General features: G+C 31.6%; 2 protein-coding genes across 2 annotated transcripts; both read right to left on the bottom strand.

The window, feature by feature from the left end:
* Positions 1-3,051: 3,051 nt before the first annotated feature.
* LOC123914904 (transcription factor MYB98-like) lies at positions 3,052-5,115 on the bottom strand. The gene is made up of 3 exons (XM_045966064.1): positions 4,550-5,115; positions 4,300-4,426; positions 3,052-3,663 (listed from the first exon to the last, which is right to left on the bottom strand). Exons 1-3 carry the CDS (start codon positions 5,113-5,115, stop codon positions 3,052-3,054), a joined length of 1,305 nt encoding a protein of 434 aa, XP_045822020.1.
* A 5,688-nt stretch (positions 5,116-10,803) lies between these two features.
* Positions 10,804-14,176, bottom strand: LOC123916207 (phosphoenolpyruvate/phosphate translocator 1, chloroplastic-like). Its single transcript, XM_045967603.1, has 9 exons — positions 13,604-14,176; positions 13,331-13,453; positions 13,079-13,231; positions 12,495-12,580; positions 12,280-12,364; positions 12,039-12,158; positions 11,862-11,930; positions 11,236-11,365; positions 10,804-11,119 (listed from the first exon to the last, which is right to left on the bottom strand). Exons 1-9 carry the CDS (start codon positions 13,946-13,948, stop codon positions 11,043-11,045), a joined length of 1,188 nt encoding a protein of 395 aa, XP_045823559.1. The 5' UTR covers positions 13,949-14,176; the 3' UTR covers positions 10,804-11,042.
* Between the last annotated feature and the right edge of the window lie 602 nt (positions 14,177-14,778).

The following is a 14,778-nucleotide window of genomic DNA, read 5'->3' as shown; positions in this document are numbered from 1 at the left end:
CATACATTCACTAAAACGGTAATTAATCTCTCATTGTAACTCCAAATTTAGTGGGGTTTGATTCTGTGGAAAGATAACTCGATTAAGGTCATTTCGATATCCGTTTGGTGAATTATTGATCCAAATTGGGTTGTGTGCGAAGCTTTGAAGTTGTGACTTGAAAGCAGAATTTTAGGGGGGCAAAATTCAAAAAATTATAAAACAGAGGGGGTAAAAGTCCGCGTTTTAAAATAGGAGGGGTAAAATTCCGATTTAATCAAAACAGGGGGACAAAACTGCATTTAAGCCTTATTTCAAACTCATCCAAAATCCCAAAATGCAAATATGCCATGCATAGAGTTTTCAAAGGGATAAGTGCATCATAGAATCTTTTACAATCTGATCAAAAGGAAAACATAACAAAATACCATTTTTATTTCTGTATTTTCAAATTTGTATCAAAAGTAATTATATATTATTAATAATAATAATAATAATAGTAATAATAGTAAAATAATAATTAATAGTAAGCATATTTATTTTTGGCAAAGTATTATGCATAATTTTTTGTATTCGTGTTTATAATATTATAAGAACATCTCCGACAAAAATTTAGAAATTTTTAACATAAGATAAATTATTTATCAATTTTTATGTGAAAAAAACTAAAAAATTCATATTTAATTCATCTTTTGTTAAAAAAAACTAAACTTTTGTAACAGAGATTCATTTAATGTACTAAATATGACTGCAGAAAAAAAAATAATTTAAAATGGTATGCACAAGTTGGATGAAAAAGTAGGGACTAAAAACATTGATGGAAAAAACTTAAGGACTAAAAAGTGCGAAAAAAATCGCCAGGGATTAAAATGAAAATTATGGAAAACTATAGGGACCAAAAATATATTTAACCGTAAAAAATTTAATAAGGTTCATGGTGGACTATTTTCAGTGTTGGTCCACCTTTATACATTTGGGGTTAAAATTTAACATAAGTGACCTTATTGGCTAACGAAGACGTCATTAAAGGACTTAAGTGAAACTTTTTCTTTTTTCTTTAAAGGACCGGTGTAAAATCAAAAATATTTTTAAGGGACCAAAATACTAATTAAGCCTATAATGATCACAATTTACAAAAATAAAATAAAATAATAGTCGTGATCAAAACACAATATATAAAGTTAGTCTAAATTATAATATATTTGACATATAATTTTCTTTATTGTATTCATCTTATTAGTTCTATATTTTATTTTATCGATTAAACTTTATATAATTTTTTTATTTTTTTTTATAAAACTATTTTTTGCATTGTTTTTATTTTATTCATATTTTTATGTATATAATTCATAGATGATATTTTTTGTATTCATCTTATTCCTTTTTTATTAATAACTTTTTTTGTTTGTAAAATTATAATGAAGGATATAAAACTTGGAATGTGGTTAATAGTACTACTTAGCATAAATTAGCAAATTTGGTAGTAATTGATTTTAATATATTAGAATTTAGAAGTAGATTAAAATTCAAATTCCAACCACTACACTTTCTCACTATTAAAAGTGAATCTCTAACTACTATTGGGCTTGGGCATACTACTATTGGGCTTGGACATGGGTGAGGCCCAACATCCGTTAAAATAGAATAAAACCATGATGTTTTCTCTTTAGGCCCCCCATGGTTCTTTTTCACCCTCTGGATTTTACTTTTTTGCCCTTCAATAAAAACTTCGGTTTATACGAACCAAATTTTTTTTGCCTTGAAAAAAAAATTCGGTTTCTGTTAACCGAAATTTTCCTGAATTTGAACTAGAAAAAACTTCGATTTCTGCGAACCGAAGTTTTTATCAAGGGCAAAATTGGAATATTTGGAGATATAAAAGATACCTCGGGGGCCCGAAGAGAAAACATCTAAAACCCTAGAAGGATGGAAAGTACTACTGTATTGTATTGAATTGAACTAGGGTGTTACCCGTGCTTCGCACGGGTGGATTAAATTTAAAATTAAATTTTTATAATATCAATGATGTTGAATTTAAAGGTCATAAGTAGATTTCTGCAAAATTAGTAATTGGACAGACCTTCATTAAAATTGTAATTAATCTCTCTTTGTAACTCCAAATTTAGTGGGGTTTAATCCTGTGGAAATCTAACTCGATTATGGTCATTTCGGTATCCAATTGGTGAATTATTGATCCAAATTGAGTTGTGTGCGAAGCTTTGAAGTTGTGACTCGAAAGCAAATTTTGTGCAGAATTTTGGGGGACATACATTCACTAAAACGGTAATTAATCTCTCATTGTAACTCCAAATTTAGTGGGGTTTGATTCTGTGGAAAGATAACTCGATTAAGGTCATTTCGATATCCGTTTGGTGAATTATTGATCCAAATTGGGTTGTGTGCGAAGCTTTGAAGTTGTGACTTGAAAGCAGAATTTTAGGGGGGCAAAATCCAAAAAATTATAAAATAGAGGGGGTAAAAGTCCGCGTTTTAAAACAGGAGGGGTAAAATTCCGATTTAATCAAAACAGGGGGACAAAACTGCATTTAAGCCTTATTTCAAACTCATCCAAAATCCCAAAATGCAAATATGCCATGCATAGAGTTTTCAAAGGGATAAGTGCATCATAGAATCTTTTACAATCTGATCAAAAGGAAAACATAACAAAATACCATTTTTATTTCTGTATTTTCAAATTTGTATCAAAAGTAATTATATATTAATAATAATAATAATAGTAATAATAGTAAAATAATAATTAATAGTAAGCATATTTATTTTTGGCAAAGTATTATGCATATTTTTTATTGGTACCATTGTTACTTCTTCCCTTCTTTAATTACTAGATTATATAGCCATTCTCTTTGCATTTCTGGTCTGATGAGTGCTTCTGCTTCTGAAACATAAATACAGAAGAATAGACTCAGGAGTCTAATTTCCATATCTGTTTCATGTATTAGATTTCCGAATTTGCTCTAAAAAGATGTACTTAAAATAAATAAACTAAATATAGTGTCCATGTTTATTATAAATAAATTAATGTTGCTGCCAAATCCAAGATCTGAGCGCTACTTAACAATTTCTTTGATCTGAAAAAACCATCTCAATCAAATCCATCTCCTTCTTAACTTCAACTCCAAGCATAGATTCCATAATCTCTAGTGGCATATCTATCTCAACATTATCACAATGTTTTTTTTCTTCCATAATTTCATCACATTGTATATCATCTAGCAAAGAATCAATACTACACCCATCTTTAAACAAATTCTCGTCGAAACAAAAATCTGGGACATCATCAAAATCACAACTTGGTACCAAACACCGATCACTTGAACAAAATTGTTCAGCTTTCTGATTCTGAGACTGAGCTGATATTGTTGTGTTTTTGTTGGTTTTGTTTTTTAGCACACTAGCATTAGTTGAAGATTTTCTTCTATAATCTTTTGGAGGGTTTTTGTCTAAGTTCAAGCTCTTGATATATTCTTGTAGAAGTGTTCCTCTAGGGTACTTTGAACGACACTTTCTTTTGGAATGTTGTCTTCTCTTGGTTGCATTCCAATGGTTTTTGATTGAGTTTTCTGTTCTTCCAGGTAACTTTTTAGCAATCTCAGCCCATTTGTTTCCTATCTCTCCATGAGCTTTGATCAATATTTTGTCCTCTTCTTCACTCCATATGTCCTTCTGCAATATAGCACACCAATAATTGAAAATTATTTTTTTAAATTATGTATATATTCAAGATAATTACGCATAAATGAAAAGTAGACGAACAATAAGCTGTTTCGCTAAACCTTTTTGGATAGCAAAATCCAACCCTTCGAAAAACTACATCCGCTAAGCATATGTACATTTTAAATTACAGATTTGTGTGAGGTGAACAATTGTGATGGAGGGGAGATGAAGGAAAAACGAAGAAAATTTTACAATTTTTTTGTAAAATGCTAGATCTATTTTCAAAAATTGTAAAAGAAAAAAGTCTGAAATATATTGAATCTATATTATTTTATGTTTATTAGTTTAATTGAAAATGAAAACATAAAACATGTGAAGTAAATGGACCTCAAATATGTGTGTACAGTACAGACTGAGGAATTCCACATCATTATTTCTATTTTTTATATATAAAATTTAGAATGGGGGAGACATACACAATGTTCGGTTAGAGAAAACCACCAACTTTAACGAAAAATCATTGAATTTATTTACCGCTATCATAGGAAGAACTTTTTAGATTTGACCCTAAGTTACTACTAATGTGCAGGCGGAAAATATAATCATGTGTGCTTTGAGATAAAAGTCAGATAGATAAATATTCACCTTAATGTCAGGCCTTAGATGGTTATGCCACCTCTCTCTGCACTGTTTTCCAATTCTACCGGGCAACATCTGAGCAATATGAGACCACTTCCTCAATCCATATTGTTCAACCAGTTGAATCAACAACCTGTTTTTGCATGCACATAACCTTTTTAGACCAAAATCTCAAATTGTAAAAAAAATATAAAAAAATAAATAAACAGCCACAAAAAAAAAAAAAAAAAAAAAAAAGTTGCATGTTTTTATGTACCCATCTTCTTCTACTGTCCATTGCCCTTTCACAAGGTTGGACCTCTTACGAACTTTTTGTGTCTTTCTTGAGGTAAGATATCCCTTATTGTTTTTGTTCAAGCTAATTCTTTTGTAATAATTCAGTGGTGAAATGCATGAAACTTCATCAGGTACACCAAAATTCAAAGGCTTGGTTTCTTGAGAAATGTTAAAGGGAAAATAATTACTTTGGTTAGTATTAGTAACCATCATTTCCACTTGATTATTCCTCTGAGAAAAATTGTTCAAGCCATAGTTTCCATATAGGAAATTATCCATAACATAAGCATTACCGTTACCACTATTATTCTCTACAAAAGGCTTGAAATCATGATGAACATCATAGGTAAAATTATAACTAGGTACATAATTTTGGACCCCGGAAATAGGATTGAAAAATGAAGCATTGACATTAAATTTATCAATGTGATTAAAATCTTGTAATATTCCTTGAGATGAAGGAACCCCACCAAATGGATTATTCTCATGATTTTTCATGTTGGGTTTGAAGTAGTAATTTTTTGTAAGCTTTGTCTCAAGATCCATTGACATAAAGTGTAACAGAAAATAATGTTTGTTACACTTATGTTACATGTAACCTCGTTTGTGTCCCTAAATAGGAGTGGAACACTAGAAGCATTTAATTACAAAGTCAAATGGTAAAGGATTCAACTTAACCATAAGGTTTAAATTTAAACCATAGTAATCTAACATTATATTTTTATTTTAATGTCTAAGTTAGTAACTGGCATTCATATTAATAAAGACAATTATAGTTTTGACGTTATGTTATTTACATTACATACTTAATTATTATGGTCAATCGTTTGAAGTAGTAGAATTAATCCAGTAGTCTGAGTTCATACGGCAGTTTTGTATATGCTTAATTATATTGTTGAATGATGTAGGTCAATACAAATACAATGAAAAAAATTGACTAATCATCATTCATCACTGCATTTAGTTCTTTATTTTATTTTATTTTTGGTCAAAATTTGGTTCTTTATTTTATTAAATGTAATTGGTTTTGTTAGTAGTATTAATTTTTTTTTTTTTGACGCATTAGTAGTATTAGTTTGAGCAGAAGAAAATTAACAAAAAAGGGGGGACAAGCTTTTAGTGTTTAGTGGTCAAAAGGTTAAGCGTCTTTGAGCTGTGAGAGTGTAGTATGTCATTCGAACTGAGACAGTATAAATGTGAATAATTCGAATATATATGTTGGTCATTGGTCAATGGTCACTTTGTTCAACAAAAGAAAGAAATATATGTCACTTTTCTAGCTTTACAATGAAGGGCAACACTAATATTTTTATATTAAAATAATTATGCATTGTATCAAATATAAAAAATTTGTCCAAAAAGTTGTATTCAATTAAACATTAGTATTACTTTTTCTATGCAAGACTTCTTTTTTAATTCCTTTGACAAGTGTTCTTATGACATATATTAAATACACCAAATGTGTAAGAATTTCGGTACAAACAAGGAAAAACAGGTTGAGTTGTGTTATTTTTACACACCAATTTAACATCAAAGTATGACAATACTTTTTTTTTTACAAGAAAATATGACAATACTTTAGATAGTTATTACAATTTAAATATGCGGTTAGTCATGTACCAAAAAAAAATATGCGGTTAGTCATGTTCGATTGAAAAATAAGTATAATAGATATCAAAAATTGTAACAAAAAAAAAAAAATAAAATAAATAAGTATAATAAAATGTCCCAACTGTTTAAAAAATATACATGATATCCATTAACAATAATTTTAATTCAAATATTTACTTGAAACTACATAGTTTTTTTTTTTAGAATACATAGCTAACGACATTAAAAATTGTTAATTATTGCATTGAGTGGATGGTTAATTATTTGTGACATGTTATAATAATTAATAACCATCTACTAACTTGTTCAAAAAAAAAAAGACCAATAAAAAAAAACTCGTTCAAAAAAAAATAAAAAATAACCATCTACTAAATATAGTGGTGAATATTGACCAAATATATATATATATATATATATATATGTATAGGGAGTGTATCCGGTGAGAACTGGTAGCAGTAAAAAAACTAAGCCTATGTGACAAGAGCAACAACAGAAAGGTAGGTTGCGAACCCAACGGAGGAAAGAAAATACAGAACAACAACTCCTAGGCAACATTACACAAAAATAAATTAGCTTTTGGAGTGGGTTGCATTAATAAATTAGGAAAGATTATATATAGGGAGATTTTTCAATTGCTCAAATAGAATCACATGAGGTTTTAAGTATTTAATCTAATGTGTTAATTAAATCTGATGGTTATAATTAATAGTTCCAATTTCTCACAATAATTATCAGTTCTTACCGGATACACTCCATATATATATATATGGAGCATTTTAAGTGAGAGCGTGTTTTATAACGAGAGATGAGAGGGTTAAATTACAACCCTTAGATCAAATTAATGATTACATTTTTTTACAGTTACACACACAATTACTTGTATGTCTCTTGAGTATCGCTTTTAGAGATTTTTCTCTTGCATCGCACTTACCTCTCCAATTTAACTTCTCCACTTCCGGCCCAAGGCCATTGTTGCATCAGCTCTACATTTTTAATTATAAAAAAATCCTGACTTTTCAACATTCTTTATACATACAACGTGACTTTTGGATTGTACACTATCACAGAGAACTTGAAACTTGAGATAATAGAATTTCTTTATACCCTCAACTCCTCACTATGAAATTCATTGAACAAAAAATTGTATTCAATAAAGAAGATTAGGTTGTTTTAGAAAGGAAATAAAAAAAATCGTTGATTAAAAAAAGAATCTTTAATTCGTATGATCAATGGAATAATTTTGGGTGCATCACCAAATTATCCCTCCATTGATTTCGTCTTCTACGTGATGAATCACCGGAACTCGTTTTGAATTAAAAAATGGAGAAGAATAATGAAGGCTGGAGGAGATTTCCTTTTCATTTTTTCTTTCTTTATTTCGATTCGATGTGATTCCTGGGAGATGAGAACGGTTTCCAGAAAACAATGGAGGTGATGGAAGTGGATCAAAGAGTGGGAGATAGAAGATGGTTAGCTGCAAAAAGAATAGATGAGAATAATTAAATCATAGCCGTGTATTATCATCCAATGAATATTAATTATCTCTCTCATATCTCATTATAAGACATGCTCTCACTTGAAGTGCTCCCTATATATATATATATATATTGTTGGGTTTTGATTGTTGGCTACAATTTTGCAAAAACAACAATAGCCAACTATTGGACCAAGCTGCTGTAGCATGTTTGTACAACATGTGTCTCCTGATGCAATGCAGCACGCGCCAAAATTCTGTTTCATATCTTTTGAAGATTTGGTTCAAGAATAATTTCATGTTTATCCGACGCGCCTTCTACCGCAAGATATCCAAGGCGGTTTGTTTATTTGATCCAAAAATATGTTTCAATATTTTTGGAATGCATCAAATATTTTCGGAGTGAATCTTTTCTTGAAGAATTATTTATTTGGAGTGAATCTTTATGGAAGAAATATTTGAAGAATATATTGTGAGCTGGTCATCGCTTTTTCCAGCTGTCAACAAAAGATTTACTAGGTTGATTTGTTCCTCAAGTTTCTCAAGTTTGTTATAAAAGATTAAGGAATCAAAAATATTTGATTTGTGTCAAATATATTTTTGTACTTCAAGGAGGTTGTTGCAAAAATATAATTATGGACAAAAATATTGAAGGAAAATATTTTTGTGGAAGATTTGATTTTATTATATATCCAGTGAAGGTTTCTTGGAAACAAAAATATTTGAGGAAAATATTTTTGTGGAAGATTTGATTTTATTATATATCCAGCGAAGATTTCTCGAAAACAAAAATATTTGAGGAAAATATTTTTGTGGAAGATTTGTTTTTAATAAAGGTTTCTTGGAGAAGAAGAATATTGATTAAAGCCTCACTCAGAAACCTTTAGGTAATGAGTAGAGTATTGTAATATCTCTAAAGCTTTTAAGCAAGGAGATTAGTTGTGTGAACCTACTCTTAAGCTTTGAAGTACGGAGTTAGGATTGTGTTTGAAGTGTATCTTCACAATTGAGTTGCTACTGAGTTTACATCACAGGTTGTGTGATTGAGAGGAAGTGAGAGAGGTCTCATATCTAGGAGTTCCTAGGTAGAAGTTAGCACGGGTAGTGGTTAAGTGAGGAGCTGTAAACGGGGGAGTTTAGCTCTGAATTAACACTATTATAGTGGATTTCCTTCCTGGATTGGTATCCCCCAGATTAGGTGTGTTTACACTGAACTGGGTTAACAAATAACCTGTGTTATTTACGTTATGCACTTTATTTAACTTGTCTATTGTGTTCTGTACTGGTATAAGATGTTGTAGCATCTGTCACAGCATCTGTCCGCCAGCCTACCAGAATTTTATATATATATATATATATATATATATATTCTAATATGCACAAGTGCATCCTGTCTTTCATGGTGCACAAGTTATGCACTTGTGCATGATATCATTATAACGAATAAGAATTTTACAAAATCCACTGTTGGATTGATAGTTTATATCTTATAGATTATCCATGTCAAATTTTAAAGAAATTAAAAATCATATGATATGTCATTGAGACCCATCAAGATTGACGGTTTATGTGTTTTTATTAAATACCGTTAATTTCTATGGATCTCAATAACCTGTCATATTATTTTCAATTTCTTTAAAATTTGACATAAATGATCTATATGATATAAACTATCAATCCAACGGTGAATTTTGACACACTCTTCTTCTGCCTTCTCCACCAAGGTGAGCGAGTGAGGAAGAGGTGGGTGAGGGGGACTATTTATAGAAATTTTGTTGGATCTCGATTGACCAGTGCGCACAAATGATCAATTTTAATTGACCATTTGATAGACCTTTGACTGATATAAAAGACCTAACCACTGACCGATTCACTATTTAAGTAGTAGACGGTATCTGCAAGACATGTAGTGGATGACGTTTCCAAAATTTTCCATTTTTATGATGTTTGCTACTTAAATAATAGAAGGGTTAAATTGAAAATAAACACGGAAGTAACAAGCATAGGAGCGACAAAATTGTACAGTGTTTGTCAAGGCAAGCCGCCTAGGCCTTAGGCTTCAAAGTTTTTAACTTTTGACGCTATAAAAGTCCCCTAAGAAATGTTGGTGTAGTGTAAGGCTTGGAGTTTGTGTATTTGTTTTAACATGTGCACTTTGGTTGTTAGCATATTTACCTTAAAAATTCACTATTAGACCAATTTTCATTTCACATCATTGATCAATAAAAATGACATCAAAATAACAATCAGTCTCTGATCTATCAAAATTAACATCAATAAATTTTCGTCTAATATTGTAACCTCCTTTTTGTTTGTTTGAGTCTAATTGTGGTGCCGAGTGATGAAACATCCTTTTTCAACATTTAGGTAAGCTCGGCAACACAAATAAGCTAGCTTATAGCTTATTATATGAGTTTATAAGTTTGTTTCAAAAAGTTAGATGTGTTTAGTAACAAGCATTTTTTACTAGCTTATAGCTTTTTTTCTGATATTATTTCAAGTAGCGTTTAAGCTTATAACTTTTTACACTTTATTTCATTTTTACCCTTTAATTTAAAAATTACCCACTCTAAAAAAAAGCTACCCACTATCAATTATGTCATTTTATATTTATTAACCACTTTAAAAGCTAATTTTACTAAACACTTTAATTTCAATTAGCTAATTTTTCAGCTATCAGCTATCAACTAGCTTATAGCTTATTTTTACCAAACATACCCGTAATCTTTTTCAACATAATTTAAAACTGTGTATATACTGTACAATAATGACATAAATAAATGTTGATCTAACAGTGTAAATATTTTTAAACGTAAAAAACTAACTTTGATTAAAAAATAAATAAATAAAAAGATACTCCTCCAGTAATTTGGCTCCTACTAGAAAATACTAATGATATTGCTCACAGACGTCGCACTCTCTCGATTAAACAAAACAAAGTTCAAGATGTCAGAAATTCGATGCAGCAACATTTGTAAATAGTCTAATTACAGTTCATTTTGTGAAAATATTGGGCAAGTGAAATTACCGACAGATTATCTAGAGTCCAATCACCAAGCAAAAGAACTTTCATTGTGTCTACCAAAATAGTGATGTCATATACTAGTATGCTTGTAAGAGAACAAAACATTTAAAATCACACTTTGATGTAGTATACGACCAAAATTCTTAAGAGGATAACATTTTAATGGAGCAGAACCAATAGGCACATACTCAAACATAAATATTGAAATCCACACAGTAACTATTTTTCAAGAAAAAAATGGAAAAAGCGTGTCATGGGGTCAAGAAGGTAATCCCCATATTCCTATCTCACCTACAAAGAAATTCAGAATTTGCAGCTATTTGGCATTTGTAATGCAACTAGCAAAATTTTACCATTTAAAAATTAAACTGCCTTTGGTTTTGACTTAATTCGCTTCACCCTTGAATAGAGGAAAACACCAGCAAGAGCTATAGCGGTACCTATCAAAAAATATAATGAAAAAACAATCTCAGTGACGGGTGTGAAGGAATGTGTTAAGAAAGTTCAAAGTAAGAATCTTCAAGTCTTTTCGTGTTGAAAGAATAAGTAATCTTACCAGCAGCATTCAAGGGAGAGACAGCTGTTTTGAAGATGATGACAGAGCTCACAATGACCACAACACGCTTCACACAGTTGCCGACCGAATGGGTAACAGGTGATACCCTCTGCAATATCATGTAAGAAACCTGCAAGCAATTCACACAAGAGACAAGACTGTCAGAAACATGCAGCAAGGGGAAAAAACCCTGCTTGAGTGTAACATAGGATACAAGCAGATGATACACTATCTTGACTTATTTAAAACGCTCGCGACAATTTAACAGAGGTTTTAGGCCACCAAGAATTTACTCTAGCAAGTACCAGGCAACGCATTGCATAGTAAATCTTAAAGCAAAAGTACTCCCTCGTCTCATATTAAATGTCAATAATGTATTAATTCTATGTTTAACTTTAACCTAGCAGTAAAAATAAAGAAGGGCAAAGACAAAGAGCTATAAGCAAAAGTACTGTTGATTAGCCCACAAGCTTATAGATCAACTGTCACTGGCCCCAATCTCTGACTGGGAAGTGACAGTGATGTTAACAGTTCAATCTCTATCAGGTTCTTGCAACTTAAATGCATTGGCTTAAAAAACTATAAGGGGGGAAATTATGCCAAGAACAGAAAAACAGAAAACTCACTTGCTGATATGCATGGAAACAGAGTGCAGCAAGAAGAGATCTGGTGTACACTTGCCTGACATTTAAGCCCTGTCAAGAAAGATAATGGGATAACTATTAGCAAGCACAACACAATAATATCTTGAGTGTAACAAGGATAACAGTAATCCTATCTAGTTTAACCAACAAGATACTCACAACAGATTCCAGGTAAGCAGGGGTAAATTTGACACCCTCCATGAAGATAGCCGCGGGTGCTAACAAGAAGAAGGACATTATTGTTATTATAGAGAAGAGAGTTATGTTGTCCAAGGATTCCTGAGAAGAACAAAATCATTGTTATTTTCTGCTCTTTTACGTATAAAAGAGATTCCTAAAATGCCTTAATATCAACAACACAAGATTCAAAACATTAGGAAGTGTCCACAGATCATACTACCTCTTGCTTAACCATGACCTTTTTGCTAAGAACATTACGTGATTGGTTTGTCACATTGGAAGCCATTGCACTCCAAAATCCAGCCCTATTCAATAATATTTCACCAAAGCTTATTAGAATTCATTCACATGACCAAATCTTTTTTTTCCTTCCAAATCATGACAACTCCCTTCTCCACTACCTCTAGAAGGAATATAACACAAAGCAGATCTTACCAATTGAACGAGGCCTCAGTAACAGACGCCAGTGCAACTCCCCCAACAATAGGCAGGAGGGAACCAACCACCCAAGGTGTAGGCATCTGTCACAAAGTGAAACGATGGATTAAATACTGGATAACATCACCTCATAAATACATGAAATGTATTGTTTTCCCTTCAAATTGAAGTACATAAGTTAGACAACTATAGTGCTATAGCGTTGCAGAATTTGAATAAATTGATAATGTCTAATGATACACTATTACTACAGAGAATTGTCAAACAGCGACTACAACATGGTAGCATAGCGGAATTCGAACAAACTGCTATTTTCTGCAATCCACAATTGACAACGTTGTACCAAAGAAATATACCACCAATTTTCTTTTAAAAAAGGTCTGTGAACCCAATTATCGTACGACATCAAGGTTTATGATGTCTCAGTGGCACAATATTAAGGATCACAACAGCAAACATAATTTAAAACCTTACTAGTTTGATGCATATTTATCCAATATCGTTAAAATTACAGTAGATTAATTACAATAAGCAATGAAATGTTGCAAAAGAAATAAGGAAAAAAAAAAAATGATTCTAACCTCTCCAAGGAACATGGCAGAAAGGATGACAGAAAAGAAAGGCTCCATAGCTTTAATGGTATGAGTAAATGACACAGCCACCTTTCCAAGACTCATATTAGTGAAAAGATTCCCCAAAGTATGCACCACCGCGAGTGGAAATATCGCTGCGAGCTGCAAGCAAATAAGACACACAGACACGATCAATCAACAACAACAACAAATAACTCAATAACAGAATAGCTATAATTAATTAGGCAGGTAGCAAAATACCATGGCACCAGTGATTTTAGGTCTCTTGTATAGATTAAGAGCCCACATAACGCTAACAAGAACAGTTCCAACAGCAAATTGAACTACAGTTACAGTTACAGGGAAATGACACGCCTTCAAAACCTGCAAAAAGAACATCACATCAAGTTCAACATTTCCGAATTCAATTTATCACAAGTAACATAAATTGAAAAAATAAAAATAAGTAAAACTATTATTATTATTATAAAAATGAAAGTTAAGAAATACTAGATCTCAAGAATGAACAAATACCTGTTTGTTGTAGATATTGAAGTAGATGTTAAAGAGGTACCATAAACCGAACAAGGAACCAAGTTGAAGAGTTTTGAGTAAGGAACTAGAGTCGGCGGCGGATTGACCGGCGCTTTCGGGAACGGAAGTAGCTTTAGGAGGAGAAAGGAGAGGTTGAGGTCTGAACTTGAAAGAAGATGAAGGAGAAAGGGACCAGGATTGACGAGTGAAAGAAGGAGAAGAAGAAGAAGCGACATCGTTTGATTTGGCGGAGAGACGGAGGAGGTTAAGAGAACGGTTGAAACGGTTGGGGTTGGTGTGGCGGAGAGGGAGAGAAGGGGGGAGAGTGAAAGCAGTGGACTGCATTTTGGAGATCTGGAAATGAAAACGGTTGGTTGGTTCTCTTGTGTTGTGTGGTGCGTGAGTGAAAATGAATGAATCGGGGGAGGGGGCGTGTGTTTTGAAGTTTAAGGGAAAAGAATATCCCTCGTGTTGTCCGCCACCAGCAATGAGGTTTGGTGAGAGAGAGAGAGAGAGAGAGAGTAGGTAAAGTAAAATACCTTAAACCTCACTGTTTGATTCAATTGGGCGACAAATCTTTTCAAAAACAACTAGCATGACACCCGTGCGTCCGCACGGGAGTCGCGGCGTTGCTGCTCCTCATTTGGTAAGATGAAATTTATTGGAAAGTTGATTAAAATATAAAAAAATAGAAGGGATATAATATTTGGTAAAAAAATAGAAAAAGAACAATGGTAAAATCATTACCAAAAAACCTTATGTCTCCATATTAATATAGGAATATAAATAAGGATAATGTAAAAATTATGAAAAAAATAGGCTATCTTATTAATATATTAGTAAAAACATAGGTCTTGGAAAAATCACCAAAAAACTTATGTCAATGTATTAATATATGAGTATAAATATAGTCACTAAAAATTATTAAAAAATAGGCAATCATATGTGAAAATATAGGTCTCACAATAATCATAAAAATAATTAGGTCACCGTATTAAATATGAGTATAACCTGTAAAATTGTAAAAAAAAATAAAATAGACAACTTAATTTTTATTTTATTTTTGTTACAAACAACTTAAAAAATATAACAAATTAATTCATATGGCTTAGTGATAAATATAATAAGGAGTGTAACTAAAAGGTTAAGGGCTCAAATCCTGCTGAGAAATGTTA

The sequence above is a fragment of the Trifolium pratense genome, linkage group LG3 (genome assembly GCF_020283565.1).
Source record: "Trifolium pratense cultivar HEN17-A07 linkage group LG3, ARS_RC_1.1, whole genome shotgun sequence".
Classification (NCBI taxonomy): domain Eukaryota; kingdom Viridiplantae; phylum Streptophyta; class Magnoliopsida; order Fabales; family Fabaceae; genus Trifolium; species Trifolium pratense.
This window is presented reverse-complemented; position numbering and strand designations above follow the sequence as displayed.

What these genes read in the sequence shown, in the direction of transcription:
- LOC123914904 (XM_045966064.1), bottom strand. Translation starts at nt 5,115, where the DNA reads ATGGATCTTGAGACAAAGCTTACAAAAAATTACTACTTCAAACCCAAC. An exon ending in TGGACAGTAGAAGAAGATGG is followed by an intron (nt 4,427 to 4,549) that starts GTACATAAAAAC and finishes ATGCAAAAACAG; the next exon opens with GTTGTTGATTCAACTGGTTG. An exon ending in ATCTAAGGCCTGACATTAAG is followed by an intron (nt 3,664 to 4,299) that starts GTGAATATTTAT and finishes GCTATATTGCAG; the next exon opens with AAGGACATATGGAGTGAAGA.
- LOC123916207 (XM_045967603.1), bottom strand. Translation starts at nt 13,948, where the DNA reads ATGCAGTCCACTGCTTTCACTCTCCCCCCTTCTCTCCCTCTCCGCCAC. An exon ending in ACTGAGGCCTCGTTCAATTG is followed by an intron (nt 12,365 to 12,494) that starts GTAAGATCTGCT and finishes ATTATTGAATAG; the next exon opens with GGCTGGATTTTGGAGTGCAA. An exon ending in GTTTCCATGCATATCAGCAA is followed by an intron (nt 11,366 to 11,861) that starts GTGAGTTTTCTG and finishes AATTGCTTGCAG; the next exon opens with GTTTCTTACATGATATTGCA.